This window comes from Ursus arctos, unplaced genomic scaffold (genome assembly GCF_023065955.2).
Source record: "Ursus arctos isolate Adak ecotype North America unplaced genomic scaffold, UrsArc2.0 scaffold_20, whole genome shotgun sequence".
NCBI lineage: Eukaryota > Metazoa > Chordata > Mammalia > Carnivora > Ursidae > Ursus > Ursus arctos.
The window spans coordinates 43,989,036-44,010,043 of record NW_026622875.1 but is presented as its reverse complement, the minus strand read 5'-3'; the positions used below and the strand labels follow the sequence as shown (position 1 = coordinate 44,010,043).

The following is a 21,008-nucleotide window of genomic DNA, read 5'->3' as shown; positions in this document are numbered from 1 at the left end:
ACATTTGACAAAGTGGTAGAGTGTGGTTGACATGTCAACAGGAATCAACTCCCTCAGGAAAAACTTCTAAGAATGAAGCCCAGCAATTTGAAATTTTACAGGCCTTCCAGATGATTCGAGAACCAGTCCTAATGCCCTAAGGCAATGCTTTTCAAGGTTTAGAGAGCATGAGAGTCATAGAAAGTGCTTGCTAAACACAGACTGCTGCCTACACCCCATCCACCCCCCACCATTGCTGATTCAGTAAGTCTGAGATAGGGCTCCAAGATTGCATTTCTAACAATTTCCCAAGCAACGCTGAGGTTTCTGTCTTGGACACTACACTTTGAGAACCACTGTCCCAAGTCATCCATTGTACGTAATCCATGAACTTTCTCACTAGCTACAAGCTATCCTGGAAAGAAGCGAGAAGCTTGTTGCTCAGGTCCATCTGTTTTGTGGTTCAAAAGGAGAGCTCCAAATGAGAAAGGCTGAACAACGGGAAAAGGGTGATTTTTAAAAAGAAGGAAAACCGTGTAACAGTGAATTTGTGCATGATCGAGTTTGTGAAGGCTGGAACTGCAGTGGTTTGAGGAAATGCAGAGCAAAATGTCCAAGTGTGAGGAAAGAGGAATTTGGGGAGACCCACTGACACACGAGAGAGCTAAAATTATTTTTTCACATCATCAAATTAGGTAAGTCATGTGGGATCCTGCTCCTTGGAATTTCAGGTCTAAGCCACATGGAGACTGAAATACTGATTCTTCATCAGTTTCCTGGCTTCTTAAAAAAGAGGCACATTCATATTTTCTTTTGATTTCTTATGCCTAAGAAATTGACCTGAACCTATGTTTTCCTTTTTAATCCACATGCTACTTTCTGAAATTGGAAAATAACATGATTTAGTGTATGGAGACCTATGTTTCAGTATTGGAATGTGACTGGTAATTCCTATTCTAAGCTCAGAGTTTTAAAAGTCCATTGCTTGGGGTTTAGTTATTCAGGAACTTCATCGCAAAGTAATTATGCTAACTACCATCCACCCATCCATCCTTCCAGCAGTGAAAAGGAAATAGGACTTAAGAAAATGGACAATCCAACGTGAAGACACACACTAAATAGTGAATTCATTATGATTTTGATAAATCTTATTTGGGGAAAAACAAACAAACAAAAAACTTTGAGACGAGCTATAACAAGACCACTTAACTTTGAAGGCTGGAGTCAGAGGTCAGAAAAGCGTTCTTTGCAGAAAAGACATTTAAGCTAATACCTGAAGGATAAATAGGCAGAAGCCAAGGTAAGAGTCATGGAAAATATAACAGTCAAGAAGGGCTTCTTGTACCCAGGATAAGACAGAGGAAGACAGAAGGCCCGGAAGGTGAGTGATGTCAGGGATAATGACGTCAGGGATGATGTTGATGAGGTTGGTCAATTCAATCCTTCAGGCCATGTGGAGGGATATAAACAGTCCCCTGGCATGATCAGATTTGTATTTTTTTTTCATTTTTTATTTTTTAAAGACTTTATTTATTTGAGAGAGAGAGGCAGAGATAGTGAGAGAGAGCATGAGCAGGGGCAGAGGCAGAGAGAGAAGTAGACCCCCCACTGAGCAGGGAGGATACATGGGCCTCGATCCCAGGACCGTGGAATCATGACCTGAGCTTAAGGCAGACACTTAACTGACTGAGCCATCCAGACTTGTGTTTAAAGAATCATTGGTAGCTTCTACATGCAAAATGCACTAAAAGAGGGAGGCTGGATTCACAGCAGGTATAAAACAAGAATTTAAAATTCCCACTCTTCCTCTGTTCCTAAAGAAAAAAAAAGGAATATAGGATTTACTCTTTCATGACATCATAGGCCATAACGATAGTGTTGCCTCTCACAGTGTGCATTACTTGGTTCTGCACCTAGAAGAATATTCTTCATTTTAAGCAAACTGAAAATGTATAGAGAAGACAAAAGTGAGAGAAATGAACAGTCCGATCTCTGTGCTATAAGCTGAATTGTGCCTACACCACAACAAATCCCTATGTTGAAGTCCTTCGTGATGTGACTGTATACGGAGATAGGGCCTCGTATAGGTAGGTCCTCATCCAATCTGACTGATGTCCTTTAGGTTTTTTTTTTTTTTTATAATGATTTTTTATTATATTATGTTAGTCACCATACAGTACATCCCCGGTTTCCGATGTAAGGCTCGATGATTCATTAGTTGTGTATAACACCCAGTGCACCATGCAATACGTGCCCTCCTTACTACCCATCACCGGCCTATCCCATTCCCCCACCCCCCTCCCCTCTGTAGCCCTCAGTTTGTTTCTCATAGTCCATAGTCTCTCATGCTTCATTCCCCCTTCTGATTACCCCCCTTTCTTTATCCCTTTCTTCCCCTACTGATCATCCTATTTCTTATGTTCCATAGATGAGAGAAATCATATGATAGTTGTCTTTCTCTGCTTGACTTATTTCACTTAGCATTATCTCCTCCAGTGCCGTCCATGTTGTAGCAAATGTTGAGAACTCGTTTTTTCTGATAGCTGAGTAATATTCCGTTCTATATATGGACCACAATTTCTTAATCCAGTCATCTGTTGAAGGGCATCTCGGCTCCTTCCACGATTTAGCTATTGTGGACATTGCTGCTATGAACATTGGGGTGCATATGGCTCTTCTCTTTACTACATCTGTATCTTTGGGGTAAACACCCAGTAGTGCAATGACTGGATCATAGGGTAGCTCAATTTTTAACTTTTTAAGGGACCTCCACACTATTTTCCAGAGTGGCTGTACCAACTTGCATTCCCACCAACAATGTAGGAGGGATCCCCTTCAGGCTTTTTTTTTTAAAGATATTTTATTGATTTATTTGAGACAGAGAGAGCACGAGGGTGGGGTGAAGCAGAGGGAAAGAGAGAAGCAGACTCCCTGCTGAGCAGTGAGCCTGACAACATGGGGCTCGATCCAAGGATCCTGGGATCATGACCTGAGCAGAAGGCAGATGCTTAACTGACTGAGCCATCCAGGCTCCCATGATGTTCTTTAATTTTTTTTAAAAAAATTAAGTTTATTTATTTAAATAATCTCTATACCCAATATAGGGCTTGAACTCATGACCCCAAGATCAAGAGTCACATGCTCTTCTGACTGAGCCAGCCAGGTGCTTTTAAAGAGAAGAGAGTAAGACACAGACAGAGCGGGAAGACCATGTGAAGATAGGGAAAACAAGGTCATCTACAAGACAAGGAGAGAGGCCTCAGAGGAAACCAAACCTACTGGCACCTTGATCTTGGACTTCCAGCTTCCAGAACTGTGAGAAAATAAATTTTCATCATTTAACCCACCCAGTCTGTTGTATTCTGTTACGGCAGCCCTAGCTAATTACTATACTCTGTATCAAAAGTCCTTTGCAAAAAAAAAAAGAAAAAAAAATCACCATACACCTTAGAAAATGTTTTCTCTTGATAAAGTTGAAATATGTTCATTTCTCAGCAGGAGTACAAATGAAGTAGAAACTAATTTGTCAGAGTTTTGAGGGGGACAAGAAGTGGGAGAAGGACCAGAAGGATGTGCACGGTGTGTAACGTGAAGCCCAGCAGTCATTTCAGTGAACTCCCACACTGGCCAGCCTTCCCACAGCAGCGTAGACACCATCCAACAATGACTATACTGGCAAAATTCAGAGCCCCAGGTGATATCATTAGCTCTGCCTTGACCATGCAAATGAGCAGTTACCAATGATCTGGAAAAATGAATGCTTCAAGCACACATTCAAGTCAGGGGGAGTTTTTTTCATTCTGCTTATTTTTCTTCAATCATCATGCATCTCGTATATGGCTACCAGTCTACTAGAAAATGGTGGGGATATGAATTTTCAGATATGGTCCATGACTTGTAGGAAGTCAGGTTAGAGATCAGTTTATATTTAATTTATAATTTATCTTTTTTTTTTTTTTTTTGAGAGAAAGAGAGAGAGAGAGAGAGAAAGTGAGCCCAGGAGGGGCAGAGGGAGAGGGAGAATCCCAAGCAGGTTCCACGCTCAGCACAGAGCCCGACACGGGGCTTGATCTCAAGACCCTGAGATCATGACCCAACCCAAAGTCAAGAGTCAGATGCCTAACTGCATGAGCCACCCAGGCCGCCCCTACAATTTGTTATCTTTCAAAGTGGGTTCCTAAAAGTTGGTCTGGAATGGTTGCCAGGTAATGGCAGGGTTTATTATCGATGGACACACCTGCCTGCAAAGGGCTGACTTCCCGATGATACCAGCATCCATTCACTCAACCATGTGAAGTCAGCTGGAGACACATAAACACACCAAGCCATGGAGACACGGCTTTTACTCTTGCTCTTTGTTGTTGAGCAGTTCCTTTTTCTCTGTGGTTTCTTTTGCTTTGTTTTTCACGAACGCACAGCAGGTACAACCATTTTAACTCTGTTCCTGGCTGAGATCTTCTTTTGTAAACACCCCTTAAAGTTAAGATGAAAACTACTTTTCCTTTTCTGACAATGAGAAAAGGGCAATTTGCTTTTTTCTGTTCTGCGTAAAACATCAAAACCACACAGCCAGGGCCTCTTAAATACAAATGCCCTCCTAACCCCCCCCCCCCCCGCATTATATTTCTGGGTTCCTTGGGACTTCCCAACGATGCCTGTTTCTCGAAATCTTTCTTCTCCTCCTTTTCTTGACTGAGAAATTCTATCATCTCATTCTTTGGAAATCAATGCAAACACATTTGGATGCTTTGTTCACCACATGGGCTCTTTAGCTTTGGGTACTGGGCATTCATTACCGCTAGCAGAAATTGGCAGCATCTGATTTTGCTAATCTACAGGCATAGAGAGAATTGGGAGCTGGGTATGCATATCATTATGACCCGAGACACATATAGCCATTCTTATGTACAGATTTTAGCAAGCACAACATATTTATAATTACATCGGAATTTCTTGGATTGAAGCAAAGATACAGAGTCGGCTTGAAAAGCTACTTTTTGGCAAGGAGAGGATAAAACAGTCTATTGCTTTGGGCCCTAGTGCTAGAAAGGAGTGGAATTAAAAGGCAATAAGGAGGAAAGACAAGCAACACATGAACACAGCAAGTGTTTACCTGGCAAAGCCAACGCCCCTGCTAACTCCATTAGCATCTCTTAGTATTCTTGTGGAAATGACGTGTCCGAAGGGTTTCAGCATATTCTCAAGTTCCTGCTCATCCATAGAAATGGGGAGATTTGAGATGTATAAGTTTGTTGGGTCTTGCTCTTGTTGCTAAGGGAAGGAAAGAAACAAATGCATTACGTTCTGAATATTGAAAAGCCCACTGCACAAATGGATAAACTTTTGCTTGAACTGCAACGGAGATTCCCATCTCCAACACACTCCTGAACATTCTTTTACTAGGGGGACTACTTCTTTTCAATGAATTTCCTTCTTGCTGGAGTGTTTCTCATAGAAACAATGCCGTAAATGAAAAGCAAGCTTTCTGCCCAGCCTCCTTAGGAAAGAAAAATAAACTTTTATTGCAGCTGAACTAAGGAAACATGCGTATTCTTTTCTATTACCCCTGACTACTGCTTCTACTCTCACTGCTCCAATTACCATCACCACTAGTTACAAATGTTACATTTAGCGAATGCTCATTACAGGGGTAAGCATTATTCTACACAATTAATATGCATTATTTTATTCAATATTCACCACAAATACAATTGTTACTATTTTACAGGAGACAAAACTAATCCTTAACTTGTCCAAGTTGTAGAGCTCATAAGTATCAGAGCCCAGGTTCAAATCTGGAGCTATCACCGAAGTCTGCGTGTTATTGCCGAAATCCGTAGGCTTCACTGTCCTGCTCTACTGCCTTCCACTAGACCAAAGGCTGGGGGTGGGGGGAACCACATCAGCCTCGGCATCACTGTGGAATTTGCTAAAAATGCGAATTCTCAGACCTTACCCCAGAGCCATTGAATTAGAAACTTGGGGGTGGGACAAGCAATCTGTGTTTTGACAAGCCTTCCAGGTGATTCTGATGACTGCAAAAGTTTGGGAATTGCTATCCTACACCATACGTGTTAATGTTTGAATGAGATTATGATTCTATCATTTTCTAATCCAAGAGCAATCGTACTAAATACATTTCCTTAATTGAATGGGAACCCAAACAATTGCTAGCATTATCTCTATGTCCATGAATGGTCTCTCTTTCACACAATGAATTAGTGTTGGGACTTGGTCGTATACACGTAGCAAGATAAAACAGCCATAAACCTGGCATGTTAGCCATTAAGATCAAAATATATCATATATTTAACTGCACCTTTATCTATTAACCAGAACAACAACCTTAACTTCAAGGATAAGCGAGATTAGATTGGAAAAAGAAATTCTGAAATCTATAGGAAATGACATTATGGAATAGTGAAACATCTTTTGTAAAGAGATATCATATCCTGTAGAAAATTTGAGGTTTTAGGCACAATGAAAGAAATCATTAAGCACGATTCCAAATATTATTTCAAGACAAAAAAAATTGGTATGAAACTATTGTTTTTAACAGTTCTAAATATTCAGATAGGTCATAATATTTTTATTAAGCTTTGAGATTAATAAGATCTATTATTAGGTAAAAATTTTTAACAGTTTAGTTTTCAAGCTTTTTTATCACCAAAGAAAATAGTAAAAATAACGATATAATCAATCAGAAAAAGAGAACACAGCTTTAGTATTTAGGAATACTGTAAATGTAGAAACTGTACAACTGTAGTCACTCTCTGCCCCCCTCTCTTTCTCTCTAACACACACACACACACACACACACACTACTACTACTACTACTACTAAAAAAATGGCATGATCCTAGAGCGAAAACAGAGATAATATCATCTACTATCCTTTCCTAAATGGTCATGATCATGTTTTTGTTTTTGTTTTGTTTTGCTGGGGTAATGGGAAGAAAAAAAGAATAGAAAAAGTGGTGTTTCAGATACATAATAAAGAACTTTATATACATAAAACATTTAAAAATTTTTCTATTTATTTTAGGGAGAGACAGAGAGAACATGAGTGGGAGGGGCTGTGAGAGAGGTAGAGAGAATTTGAGGCAGACTCCATGCTGCGCATGAGCTGGACGTGGGGCTTGATCTCATACTACTGAGATCAGGACCTGAGCCAAAACCGAGAGTCAGACACTTAACCCACTGTACCACCCAGGCACCCCTGTACAACTTTTACACTATTTCTACCCATCATTTAATTTTAATCTTTATATCACTCCAAAGGCAGGTTGGCAAATACCAATATATTCATTGGATAATGAGGAAATGGAGCCATGAAATGGATCACCTTGCCCAAGGACAATCTGATAATTAGTGACAGGAGTGGAATTAGATTTGGTGACCCAGTTTCCTATCTTCTAGCTCAGTGTGTTTCTCACTAGCCCAGTGTTTCTCAAGCTTCAATCACCTGCATATCACCCGAGAAATTTCTGCCAGCCATGTAAAACTATTTTATTTACTGAAAAACTTTCTTTAAATCAATATACCTTTGGCCTTCTTAAATAACTTCATTTAAAAAGTAACTTGATGTTGCTACCAAACTAAAAAGCTGGTATTACTTGGCATAAATAGGTTACTGTAAGAACAGGAAACAACAAATCAGTGTTATTAATTTGTTGCTAGGTACTGTTTGTTTGCAAAAGGCATTGAATCTCATGGTTGACTTTTTCTCAGTTACAAACGAGATTCGTAATTAAGAGAGGTGTGAGAAGCTCGCTAGCACCAGATGGAGGCTTTTTTTTTTTTTTTCTTTTCTGGGAAGAATCAGAATTGAGACAGAATTAGGAAAAGAATCATTTACTTACGATGCAATTTCTGGATCCTCCACACCTGATCTACTTACGTTCCATGAGAGAGACATGTCCCACAGATTGGGAGTTCCTGCATTAACGCTGAACTTGCGAGAGAGGAGCTGCAGACAGCAGTCCCCTGAACGGACCCCAGCGTTCTGCACCCCTTTGCCCTTGATCAGACTAACTGACCACAACCAGCCAACCCACTATCCCACCGTACTGTACAGATCTTTTCATTTTTTCTAGGTAGAAATGAATTAGTGTATCCTGGTTCAAATCCATTTCTAAATTCTCCAAGTGTAGAATTCATTGCAGCTTCTCAAAATGATGTGTGATCAACACACAGAGCTTCGTACATAAGGAGTGGCCAGGAAGTTATTTTCTGAATCCAAATTCAAACAGCAAGGCCAACTGCTTAATCTGTATTCACAGACACATGATAGCACTGGATGGTGTGATTCCTTAATTTATATTCACAGAAAAAGTATAGCGTTGGATAGTGTTATTAAGTTGGATAAGTTTATTAAGGAAATGCAGTATTAGTCTTGACTATATTTGTTGACTTGACATAGAATGAACTTTAAAAGAATACATACGTTTATATTTTATACAATTATACATTTATGTTTTTACTTTTAATGTTGTCTATGTATTAGGTTTATGTAAATTGATGGCCACCTTCAAAAGGTTCTTTGGCACCATGAACCAAAGAGCATTTTCCTTTTAACTTTTCAGAAAAAAAAATTCTCATGTGAGAATTGCAGTCTAAAAGAACTTTAAGAAAACTCTTTTAATTTAAATTTTCATGATGACTTAGCTTCAGAATGGACCTCAGGGGACATCGTCTTCAATCTGATCATTTAATAAATGGGGGCAGGGGGAGTGAAAGGAGTAGTTATGGCTTGCTCAAGTCCACCCAGCTAGCAACAGGCTTGAAATAGAACCCATGTCCTTTTCACGTGGTCCGATGTTCTTACCAATTCATGACAATGCCTTTTCTCTTAAGAAACAATGAATAGCAGACAGCACGTTGTAGTTCAGAGGAATATTAGCACAGATGACAATAAGTATCTCTGATTTCCTTGTTTTATTCGGTTTTGCTTATTCATCAATTAGCTTTAGCTACCGAGTTAATGCTATGAAAAAAGAAAAAGGAAAAAAAATTCCCTAGCCTTGGTCAGCATTTCACACACTCACCGAATGAATACTTTGAACAGTATACTCATTCGTAAAAGTATATGACTACAATTCATACACGTATTACATTGAATTGGCCAGGACACTCTAAGTAACTCCCCAATGTTGGTCTGTTTCTACATCTTCCCCTACAGGGATTTCTTGATCTACTATTTAATGCTGTCACAAGATTGGGAAACAGTAAAATATCCTCTCCATTATTAACGAAAGCAGAGACCCGTCATTTCACTCAAGAATATGTAAATAATTTATTTTTTTCTGAAATAACTTCCATTTTCTTAGATTTTTTTTGTATATGCAAATTGCCAAAATAAGATTTATTGGTGCTCATTTGCCTCTTGACAGTTTAAGACAACTTCAGCGTTTCAGAGCATTTCAAGGTGGCTAAGCAAGTGAATACCAATGGGGCACAATAATGGGTGCAGGCATCTAGAGCAAAGGTTACATCTGTTGGGGAAAGTCACGGAGAAGAGAAGATGTGATCACTGGTTGATCCATTAGGTGCACCTGGGCAATTAGAATGTGGGCTCCCTTTGCTTTCCCCATTCCCAGAGGCGGCTCCAAGGACACAGCCTTGAGATAGTGATGTGGTGTTGAGACTATATGGATGGTATACATGGCTGAACCCAGTTAAGGCTTCTAAAGAAACCTTTTAAGATTTGGCAAGCAGGTATAGGGATCTACTCATTTCACTGCTACCTAAGACAAGCCTTGTATGTAAGTTCCTTTAACTCCTTAAACCTGCCACCTACCCACCCGGAGTGGCCAGCCTCTTTCTTCCATCTTTTGCTGACCTCTGAGTACTGGAGTCAGTTTCAGATTAAGCCTGGGAAGCTCCAGAGGAGTTTGCAAACCAACACTGTCTGGGGCTGTTTTTTGAATATGCATTATGGCTCTTGCATATACATGACTCTGAAAAAGGTAGTTAGTGGAAGACTTCAAAACTTGATTTGATAACACTCAGTCTTGCCAAAACGACATTTGAATATTCAAGAAACAGTTATTAGCATTAGAGACTTTAGAGCAATGTTTATCAAGCTACCTGGGGGGAGATCGTTTTTATTTTCAATCTGTCATGGACCAATATTTGTAAAATACAATAAAAATAAGTTGGTGGAAAATAAAATGAAGTTAAAAGATATGCAAAATAAAGTTGCGATTTTTTTTTATTATTATTACATTTCACAGACCAAAATTATGTTTGGATGAAATGTTATGTTGATGTAAAATTGTTATATAAAGTTTTAAATGCTTGCTCTCAATTTCTGTTACTTATTTCATTAAGCAGTACCATTCGGTGAACCTAACTTTACGTAACACCGTTTTAGGGGACTATAGTCCTTTTTTTTTTTTTTCACCATAATACCTTATAGTTATTAGTTTTTGCTTACTTTACATACTATCAAGTCCTTTTTTAAATCACAAAATTGTATATAACCAATTTATAGTCATTTTTGAACTAGTAGACAAAACTGTCTCGAGATGAATCATCTCAAGCAGGGGTGACAAAACACCCAGCAATCTCCCGAGGAAGTGTGAAATCATTCTAAAGCAAGCATGTGACTATGACATTTGCAAAACACATCGAGAGGGCTGTTCACACAGACTGAAGATAATATTATTATTACCTTCCATAGAGCAGAGTTTTACAGTTTTCCCAGTGCTTCAGTGCCATTTTATTTCAGGTGGCCCTTTATAATAACCCTACGTGGTGGGGAGGCAAGAGTTATTACCTTCACTCTACAAATAAGAAAACTGGTTCTGATATGTTGAAAGGGTCACATGACCAGTAAGCAAATAAACCACATCATAAGGGATATTTTTTGACTCTCAATCTGGCCCCTTTTCTCCTACACTACACCAACTCTGGGGATTGCCTATAAATATTGCAATTCAATAGGTCTCACCTGTAAAAAGGAAAATCAATGCGGAGACAAAGAGCAATTGTTTTTTAATGGAATAGTCCATTTTAAATGTTGTAGCAATTTAAAAGTTAATAATAATAAAAACTGTTTGCTCTCACCCTGAAAACGGAAGCAAGGACTCAGAGCCTCCCGCGTAAACAATTGGCCTGGAGACAGCAGAGGATTTGGAACTAGCTTGCCACTGACTTGGTATAAAGTTGTCCTCCCTGTTCTGGTGATATTCTCAGCATGTTCAGGGCATGGCTATCCGAGTTATGGCACCTCTAGATACGTGATGCCTGGAGGAAGCCTCTAGTTCTGGCCGGATTTGCTTCAGTATCATACATGTGGCCGACGGTCATTTTCTATGCCAACTACACTGTGCCACGTGGGGCACAGATGGTGGGTCCCTCATTATTCTGGATATATCTGAGAGGCTGCAACAGATCTGAATCTGTTGATGGAGTAAAGCAGATTGCCCTGCTAATGTGGGCGGGTCTCATCCACTCAGTTGAAGACCTGAATAAGACGAAAAGACTGATATCCTGAGTTAAGAGAGAATTCCTTCCACCTGCTAGCCTTCAAGCTGGGATATATGTATGTGTATACACACACACACCCACACACACACACACACCTACATATATGTATGTATATAATTTTTTTTTCTTTTTCTTTTTTCTCTACCTTCAGGCTCAAATGGACACTTTGGTTCTTCCTGGGTCTCAGGCCTGGTGGCCTTTACCCTGGAACTACACCATCAGCTCTCCAGCTTGATGAACAGACCTTGGGGCTTGTCAGTCTCCATAATCATGGGACAGATTCCATAAAATAAATAAAAAGAAGGAAAGAAGAAAAAGAGAAAGAAAGAAAGAAAGAAAAAGAGAGAAAGAAAGAAAGAAAGAAAGAAAGAAAGAAAGAAAGAAAGAAAGAAAGAAAGAAAGAAAGAAAGAAAATCTCCTATTGGTTCTATTATTCTGGAGAACTCTAACTCATACAATGTGTAAATTTTGCCAAATCTGTATTGCTATGAAAAATCTCAGGACACACGGTTAGTTCTGATCCTCACACTAGGACGTCTGCATTCCTTAGCCACAGAGGCATGGCCTTTGGCCGGGGAAAGAGAGAGGCACCGCTCTAGAATCATACGTCCGAGGTAACGATTAAAGAGCAAAGGGAAAAGTGAAGAAGGACGGCCAAGGAGGCTTTCAGCCCTGCATGATGCCTAAGAAACGTGTCGTCTGTCCTGTTTGGAGTGGTGAAAGGGGCTGTGCTGTTTTTAATTGTCTTTTCCCTCCACTAAAAGAAAAAGAGTGATTTCTCTTCCCCTAGTTTCACATGGTGATGGAGTGAGAGGAGGGTGACACGTATCAGTTTTTTCTCGCAAGGCACCAATAAGAACACTTTCTATAAGGAACAAATATTTTTTAAAAAACATCTAATTATTTCAGATTTAATGCAAGCAAAGTGCTGGGAACAGGAGTTCATTGCTCAAGGTCAATCAGAGGGTTTAATTCTGGAGAAGAAACTTGGCAGAGGCCTGACTGTGAAATCCTGCCCAGTGCTCAGGACAACCTGCGCCACTGGTCATTCGCGAGATTCTTTAAGGCTTTGATTTCTAGATCAATCGAGCAGCCTGGAAGTTGAGGTGAGCAGTGAATGATTCAATGAGCCTTTCGAGTCTTGATGACTGAATTTGAATTACCTGTGGTTCTGGAACAGGTGGCCAGATTGGATTCCTGGCTTTCCTTGACTTCTCCCTCCACATGCACCTCATGAACTCGAGCTCAGTATCGCCCGTTATCAGCCCTGATGTGATGGTTTCTCCTGTGAGAAAATGCTACATTAACATTTTACAATATTGAGATCTCTCTATAGTTTTATTGTAATATAGTATTATATCACAAATATGTATGGTTTTGTACTCTGGGTCCTGACAGTCGAAAATGAGAACAGGAAACCAAACTATAGAGAACTACTCAATATTGTAAACAAATTGCTCCACATTTTCTCAGAGTCTAATCCGCCTCTCGGAAGGGGCTCTCCAGGGATGTCTATTTTACCAGCCTGTTGTGAACTCTGGGGTAGAGAGTTGTCGCCGGATTTGTTGATAATGTCTACGATCCTCTTTCAAACAAGTGGAAATATGGAAATGGCGTGAATATCGCCATAAGTTTACTATGTTACCCTATTAATTTCTTCTAGGATATCCACCATAGCACATAGAAATAGAGAGCAGTGCAAAGCATTTTGTAGCTTTTGCCTAGGATATGTCGGCTCAGAAACTTGCGGAGGCTCACACGCATATGCGGTATACACACAAATGTAGCTCGGAGATGTAAAGATGCTAGGGATGCAGAGTTCCACTCCAGGGCAACCATTCTCATTGTACTCTACACAGAGGACACCCCCAGAGCGCAACACAAGTGGTACCTCCAGGAATTGCGCAACAGAGCTCATGCGGCTAACGCTGTGTCTTACGAAATTAAGGAAGCCTGATAAAATAAGGACACCCTGTTGAATATGAATTTCTGATAAACAACAAGTAACTTTTTTTTAGTGTCAGTATTCCCACATATTGCACGGGTCACACTTATACTAAAATATCCATTGCTGGGGCGCCTGGGTGGCACAGCGGTTAAGCGTCTGCCTTCGGCTCAGGGCGTGATCCCGGCGTTATGGGATCGAGCCCCACATCAGGCTCCTCTGCTGGGAGCCTGCTTCTTCCTCTCCCACTCCCCCTGCTTGTGTTCCCTCTCTCGCTGGCTGTCTCTATCTCTGTCGAATAAATAAATAAAATCTTTAAAAAAGAATAAAATAAAATATCCATTGCTACAAGGGATTAACATCACTCTCATATAATTTATTCGCTGTCAGATAGGATTCATATTCTTACTATTTTAAGGTACGATATTAGCTAATATTTATTTTAAGCCTACTATGTGCCAAGCACTGTGTTTTAAATTTAGTTCAATTCATTGTGGTTTTATTTCTTGAAGCAGCCCTTGGGGTAGATATGGCTCATATCCTCCTTTTACATGTGAGAAAGCTGAGGTTATAAGAAGCTATGCAATCGTCCAAGATCACACAGCTATTAGAAAAACCAACTAGAAATTAAATCCCAAACCATTTGAACAGAAGCATGAGATTTCAACTTAAAAGTGGTGTATTTAATGGCTGACTCACACCTTTCTCTGAGAGATCAAGGTGAAGGAGTCACTTTGGACGGATTCCTACAGCTGTTCAATGTGTAAACCTATTTAGCAGCTCAATTTACCTTTCTGACTAAGGATGGAAATCACTTAGTCATACTTAGGAAATGAGTAAGCAAGAGAAGACCCAAAGTTAAGTCTTGCTGGCAAATTACTAAGAAAAACTAATTAACTGGCTAGTTTCCCTCTTACCTCTATTACACAAGGATAAATTAAATACATATATATTTTTAATATATAGAAAGTGAAATACTACAGTTCTGTATACAAAATGTTGCTGTTGTGTTGTTGTTTTTCTGGAATCTACTTTTATTCTTAAATTGTCCAATGTCAATTTCGAAGAAAACTGGCTTTGTAAAACCATGCACAATTCACATGTTGTAGAGGAAGAGGAAGCAGTCAGCTCTACATGGGTACTTCTCTTTTTTTTTTTAAGCAAATTCAGCTATACATTTAAATCTTGTCAGTCTAAGTGAAGGCTGGCACATCGTAGGCTTATTTAGCCCTAGTCTTTCCCAAAGAGAGCCTGAACATTTGGTGGCCTATGATCCTTAACATCATCAGCTGGGAGAAAAGGTGTGTATGTGTGTATTTCACAATAAAAACCAACTTATCAATGCAGAAACAGGGGAGGGTGGGGAGGGGCAAGGTGGGGATAAGGTGCTGCTGTCTTGCTTCCATTCCTTAGGTTAACATTGTGACCTTGGTAGCAAAGAGGAGGCACAACACTGCTTTGAAGGCGTTCAAATGAGACAAACCACATTGCCTTCAAAAAGAGTAACTTCCATCATCATTGCCAGCATTTCTTTGGCCCCTCTGTCAAGTAGAATTCTCTTAAAACTCATCAGCAGGAAAGAGTAAGTCTATTCTTAATCTGGCTCAACAATGGATTAAGCGATTTCACAAGACTGCCTGGAAGATCAATGAAAATGGAATGAATAGATCTCAGGTTTCTGCTTAGTTCTATCTACAAGAGACCTATCACCCAGTAGACCAGCCCGCCTGAGGAACGGAGGCACTGAGGGCCACAACACTCACTTGACTCAAAGTCACTTTGTTGACTCACTTATCATGATTCCGGGAACTTTATTAAATGGATTATCCACTTATTTTTGACATCATTGCTATTGACCATTCACTCACTCACTTACTCATTAAACATTTAATCTTCTAGTATATGCCACTGACTGAGTTAAATCCTGAGGACACAGACATGAGAGGCCACGATCCTTGTCTGCCTTAGAGAGTGCAGCCCGGTGAATAGCTTACAACTAAATTTCAATAATAAAAAGCTATTTCTCATTAACTAACACATTAGTCTAGCCAAGAATGTAAACACCTGCCCCCTATACTCTTAGAGCTTATAACTTGAAAGTCTATCTTCCTTAAAATGGTAATAGACAACCTGAATTATTTTTAAATGGTGTCTCAACTACATGATAAACATGGAAATTCTTGAAATATAAGAACTATACACACACATTCACACACACACATATCCACACTTTAGTCATAAACCTCCAGAAAACTGGGTAGAAATAATCTGTGGGCAGAGAGTAACGTAGTGGCTCCGACATTAACTAGTTCTATGACAGTATCTAGTAATTGACATTTCTCAGCCAATTTCCTGTACTGTACCATGAAAATAATAATATGAGTGACCTCAGAGGGTTCTTGTGATAATTTAATGATACATTCCACTAAAAATTTAGTACAGTGCCAGGCACATAGGGGAAACTCAGTAACTCATTATTCTTTCTATAATTATTATTCAATTAAAAAATAAAGAACTTTAGGACACTGCAGGAGGACAGTTACGAACTAAATGTAAATCATGTTTATAAAAGAACAATTATTGCTATTTAGAATCTGTCCCTCTGCATTCCTCACAGGGGCAAACTTACTAGACTTTACATTAAATTATGTGGAGGTGGGTATATTCAACTGATGATTAGTTCCTTAAAATTGTGGCTACTGTATCCGCAAGAGAATCTAGAAATATATCACGGTCGGGGGAGGGAGAACAGAACAATGTTCCTATCATTTATGAGCTCAAAAGATTAATGATTTATTACTGGGTTCATTAATCAAACCAGTACGGCTTTTTTTTTTTTTTTTTTTTAAGGAGCAGTTCCACTGTTGAAGTCAATTAGCCCACCAAAGCTATTACACCAAAGAAGCTGCAATGTTATTCAGACTTCCCTGGGAGTATTTAGAGTATAAAATAAATGCTATTATTCAGAAGATACCAAATTGCTAAGCTTCTTAAATTCATACAATTGGGAACCTGCAGTACATTAAAATACTGAAACTCATTAAGAGTCTTTTTTTCCCCCAGCTTTAGAGTCGTTGGCATGCTCAGCACAGTGAAGAACAATAAAACGCTCCTGGCTTCCAAGAAAAGAGTGGCTTGCACTCCTTCAGCTCCACTTCAATGAATCACTGAGGCAGAACCGGTGCCCAACCTCTGAGACAACAGAAGCTTCTACTGGATTACCCTAATACCTGAATAGGCCCGCCAAAGTAGCCAACATGCTACATTAAGAGGAGAGAAAAGAGTGGTTAGCTTATACCCGTCATTTATCTTTACCTTGTTAGAGCTCCATTCAAAACATCTGAGCCTAAATATACGTAATGATTACGTAATGATTAAAGTCATAAAATAAAATAAGAATCAATGCTTATGTAAGTGAATGACTAAATAAATGAGGGCTCCCTTAAGTAGAATGGAAACTAATAAGCCTAGAAGGAATGTTGGAATTGCAAAAACACCTCTTGGCAACCACAGTAATGATAACTGACTTATGTAAGAATGACCAGTGTGTGTCAAAAGACGTGAGTGAAAGTTTGATGAGAAATAAGAAATGCACATAATCTCAGAGAGTTCCCCCCTAACCTCAAAGACTTCCCCACCCCCTCGCAAATATTTATTAATTACGAGGGGGAAACAGTAACTTTTCCATGGAGATACCTAGCAGCCATTCGCTTCAATGATCAAAGTATCATCATCGGAATGAGACAAGTGAACACCATGTGCCCCCCCCATCTGATGCACTAGGAGGACCCCATAGCACTGCGACACTCCTTCCAACAACGCATACCCTGAATCTACCCATTGGAAAACACCAGATAGATCCAAGTTGACGGACATTCTATATAATAAATGGCCTGTAATCTTCAAGATGTGAAGATGAAGAAAGACTGAGGAACTACTTACTGTACATTAAAGACACTAAAGAGACAGGGCAAGTAAATGTAACAATGGATCCTCGATCCCACCCCTGTAAAATGTGTGTTTATTATAAAGGACATTAGTGAGAATTGATTAACATCTGTTAATGAGACATTTCTAATGTATCAATGTTAATTTCCAGATTTTGATCATTTTACTGTGTATAAATGTCCTTGTTATTAGGAAATACAACTCAAGTATTTATAGGTGATGGGGCATCATGTCTTAATTTTTGAATATTTTTGATTAATAAGAATAATATGTACATACAGAGAAAATGATAAAGGAAATGTGAGAGATGTTTAATATGTGGAAAAATCTGAATGAGAGGACTTACACTATTTCTGCAACTGTTTGTAAGCTTGAAATAACTTGCAAATAGAAGTTAAAACAAGTGAAAAAATAAACAATCTATTACTCTTGATGACTAAAATTGCCCCCCCCAATAAATATTCATCCTACTTCACTTTATAAAAGAAACATAAGGCAGAGTACATCCTTGCTCAAACTTTACTCCCTCAAGAAAGAAAGACCAAAAACCATGGATTTCAGCATCTGTGTCCCTTAATACAATCTGAGTCCCACACTTGACACCACCTTGGACAGTGTCCCTTTGTTTGACTCATTTGTATACTCTTAGCTCATGGTCTCTGCTAAGAGTTTTAGTGATATTTCTGCTCAGGTGTTTGAACAGAGAGAATAAAGACGGAGATTTAGACTGGATCCCAGGAATCTAGAAACAATAGTACATAAAAGGACAGTGAGATAAGTTCACTCTAAATGTAGACAGGATTCTTTTCCAACACTACCATGCTTCCCAACACCCTGACAGATTTTCTCCTCAATACGTAGCCTGTATATGCGCTATCGGGATCACTTCCTCCTTTATATACACACAGCCTATGCTTTTGAGGGTAACTGGTAACTTCGTACACAATATGGGATAAGGCAGTAGTCACTATATTTGAATAATGCAATGATTAGTAAGGCTTAGTGAGGCTTATGGGAAATTTTGCTCCCAGGGGACACTTGGCAATATCTGGAAACATTTTTGTTTGTCACAACTGTAGTGAGGGGGCTACTCTTGGTATCCCCAAAGAATAGAAAAGCCCCCTACAAGAAAGAATTATCTGTGAAAGAAAGTGTCTCTCAGACCAAGGTTGAGAACCCTGGTATCAAGCCCTTTAAAAAAAAAAAAAAAAGTAAAATAAATACTCTCACACACACACACATGCACGCACGCACATATTGTTATTACATATCTATCACTCTATAATATGCTGTTATATATTATACGTTTTATATAAATACACATAATAGACTTCCAGTGTTGACTTGGTTATTTTTATTAAAGAGAACTCAAATATATGCAAATGCTTAATTAATGAGGTAAAATGTCTCTGTTTATAGCTCGTATGCAATTATTAAACCAAATACACTTTAAAATTGCATAAAAGCAAAGTTGCATAACCAATACAATTTAATTAAAACATTAATTTAATATCATGGATGATGATGTTCTGGCAAATCTAAACTCTCGCTTGCAATGTGAATATGCTATTGACTGCAGCAGCACCAAATATTTGTGAAATTTATGGGCTATATTCTCTTTACCATGTGCCATTCTGATGCTTCCACCACTTTTCTGTATTTGACTTCCTATAAAACCTTCATCTGGGCTTAGCTTGCCAGGCTAACTGCTTTCATGTGGCTTGAAAGCATCATTTACTGATTACGTCTGCCTGGTTCCTTCCTCATTAGCCCCAGACAATGACAGTGGGCCTCCTTGGCACTATGTGATTATAGACATAAAGACAGACACAGGCAGTGACATCAACTGGTCAACCAGATTATCCCCAATATGCTTTCATAACCTTTGAAACTTATAGTCATAGAATGGAAATCCCCAAATCTGCAAATCCTCAAAGGGAACTCATGAATCCTCAAGAATCACTTCCGCAGACTCCGGTGAGAAAGACGCCAATACAACGAAAAACCACCAGGGATCTCTGTGGCGGATCTCCTTTCAGATCCAGAAGTCATTACATGCGTATTGCTCCAGGGAGGCACATAGAGACATTTACACACATACTCTGTAATTCTGGACTCTGAGTTCACTTCCTTAAGACTTTGCCTCCTCACCATTTAAAAGAAGGATACTGCTACCGAAGGGTGACAGTGAGGATTACATGGACACTTCACAGATGTTAATATTTTTTTAAAGATTTTACTTATTTGTTTGAGAGAGAGAGAGAGAAAGAGAAGGAGGAGCAGAGGGGAGAAGCAGACTCCCTGATGAGGGATCCCCAGGACCCTGGGATCATGTCCTGAGCCAAAGGCAGAGGCTTAACTGACTGAGCCACCCAGGTGCCCCTATAGATGTTAGTATTATGGATGTTAATATCTGTATCTACTCTTTCTCTTATACCGCTGTACACATTCACTGGGTGCCTGGCTTTATTTTCTTCTCAAGCAAATGAGAAACAAAATAAAATTAAGCACGTAACTGTATCAATTTGAGAAGCTTAAGTTAAGGAAAGCACTAAATCAAAATGTATCTCTTTACAGATAAGGGTATTTAATTTATCAGCTATTCTGTGACAACTACCTTATTTAGCATAGAGCCAGTCAGAAATCAAAGAAGACAGGTAGAAAGGGCCAGGAAAACAGAAATCGCGGCTTCCTTTTACGTTCTTCTCCATTTCCATTTTCTTGTGAATCTTTTTAAAAGTGCCGGATTAAGACTTACCATGGTTAAACATGGTAAAATTTACACAGAGAAAGAACTGATGAAAAATTAACTGAAAGGAAAACAATACAAAATTTATAAACTTCAAAACATTTTCCAGGCAGGTGGAATGGCTGAGTTCCTCAGGCAGGAAAGAGCTTTCTCTGCACAACGTAAAGAAAACAGGCCGCTGTGGATGGGACACAGTGAGGAGGTTGTGGCATGAAATGACATTGGAAAGGTATACGGGGGCTTGGAACTGGGATGATGTTCTTCCCTGCAGTGGGAAAGCACCGAAGAAGTGAAGTGGGGAACAACATGATCTCATTTGTTGAAAAAAATACACCCGGAAGGGCATGGGGAGTTAAGAAATGGGGTAGGGGTCCCATTAGCTGGGAAGCTGTCCCAGTAGGTCAGGAGAGTGATTATGGGTACAGCACTGGAGATAATGGCAGAGAAAAGTGGTTCCAAAAAATCTGTTTTTCAGGTCAATTCTACATACTTTTGGATGGCTGGGATGGGAGGAATTTGATAAAGGAAGATTCAAGGATTATCTCAGGCTTTTGACATTTGCATCTTCACCTGTATGAGTCCTGTTTATTGTGCTGGAAGACAAGGAGAACCAAATTTGAAGAGAGAAATCTAGAACTGTCTCTTGGATACCTTAAGTTTGATATATCCACTTAGTTTCAAGAGTAGTGATGATGTATAAATATAAACACTGGGGAAACCTGGAAAATCCTAAATTCAGTTTTATAGACTAGTATATAGCCAAACACATTTATAGAACTAAGAAGACAGGAAACATATTTTCTTTGCAAGCAAAGGAATGCACGCATCGGATCGTAAAATACTACTTTAGAATCCAAGGCATCCGAATGATAGCCATGCCCAAGACTTTCTCAGA

The 21,008-nt window shown here is 39.3% G+C and overlaps 1 protein-coding gene across 1 annotated transcript in view; it reads right to left on the bottom strand.

Annotated features, from left to right (window-relative positions):
- Positions 1-21,008, bottom strand: part of RBMS3 (RNA binding motif single stranded interacting protein 3) — a 632,551-nt gene that overhangs the window by 205,641 nt on the left and 405,902 nt on the right. Inside the window, exon 5 of the mRNA XM_057315983.1 lies at positions 5,093-5,250. Within this exon, the coding sequence (XP_057171966.1) occupies positions 5,093-5,250 (158 nt within the window). The remainder of the gene's footprint in view (positions 1-5,092; positions 5,251-21,008) is intronic.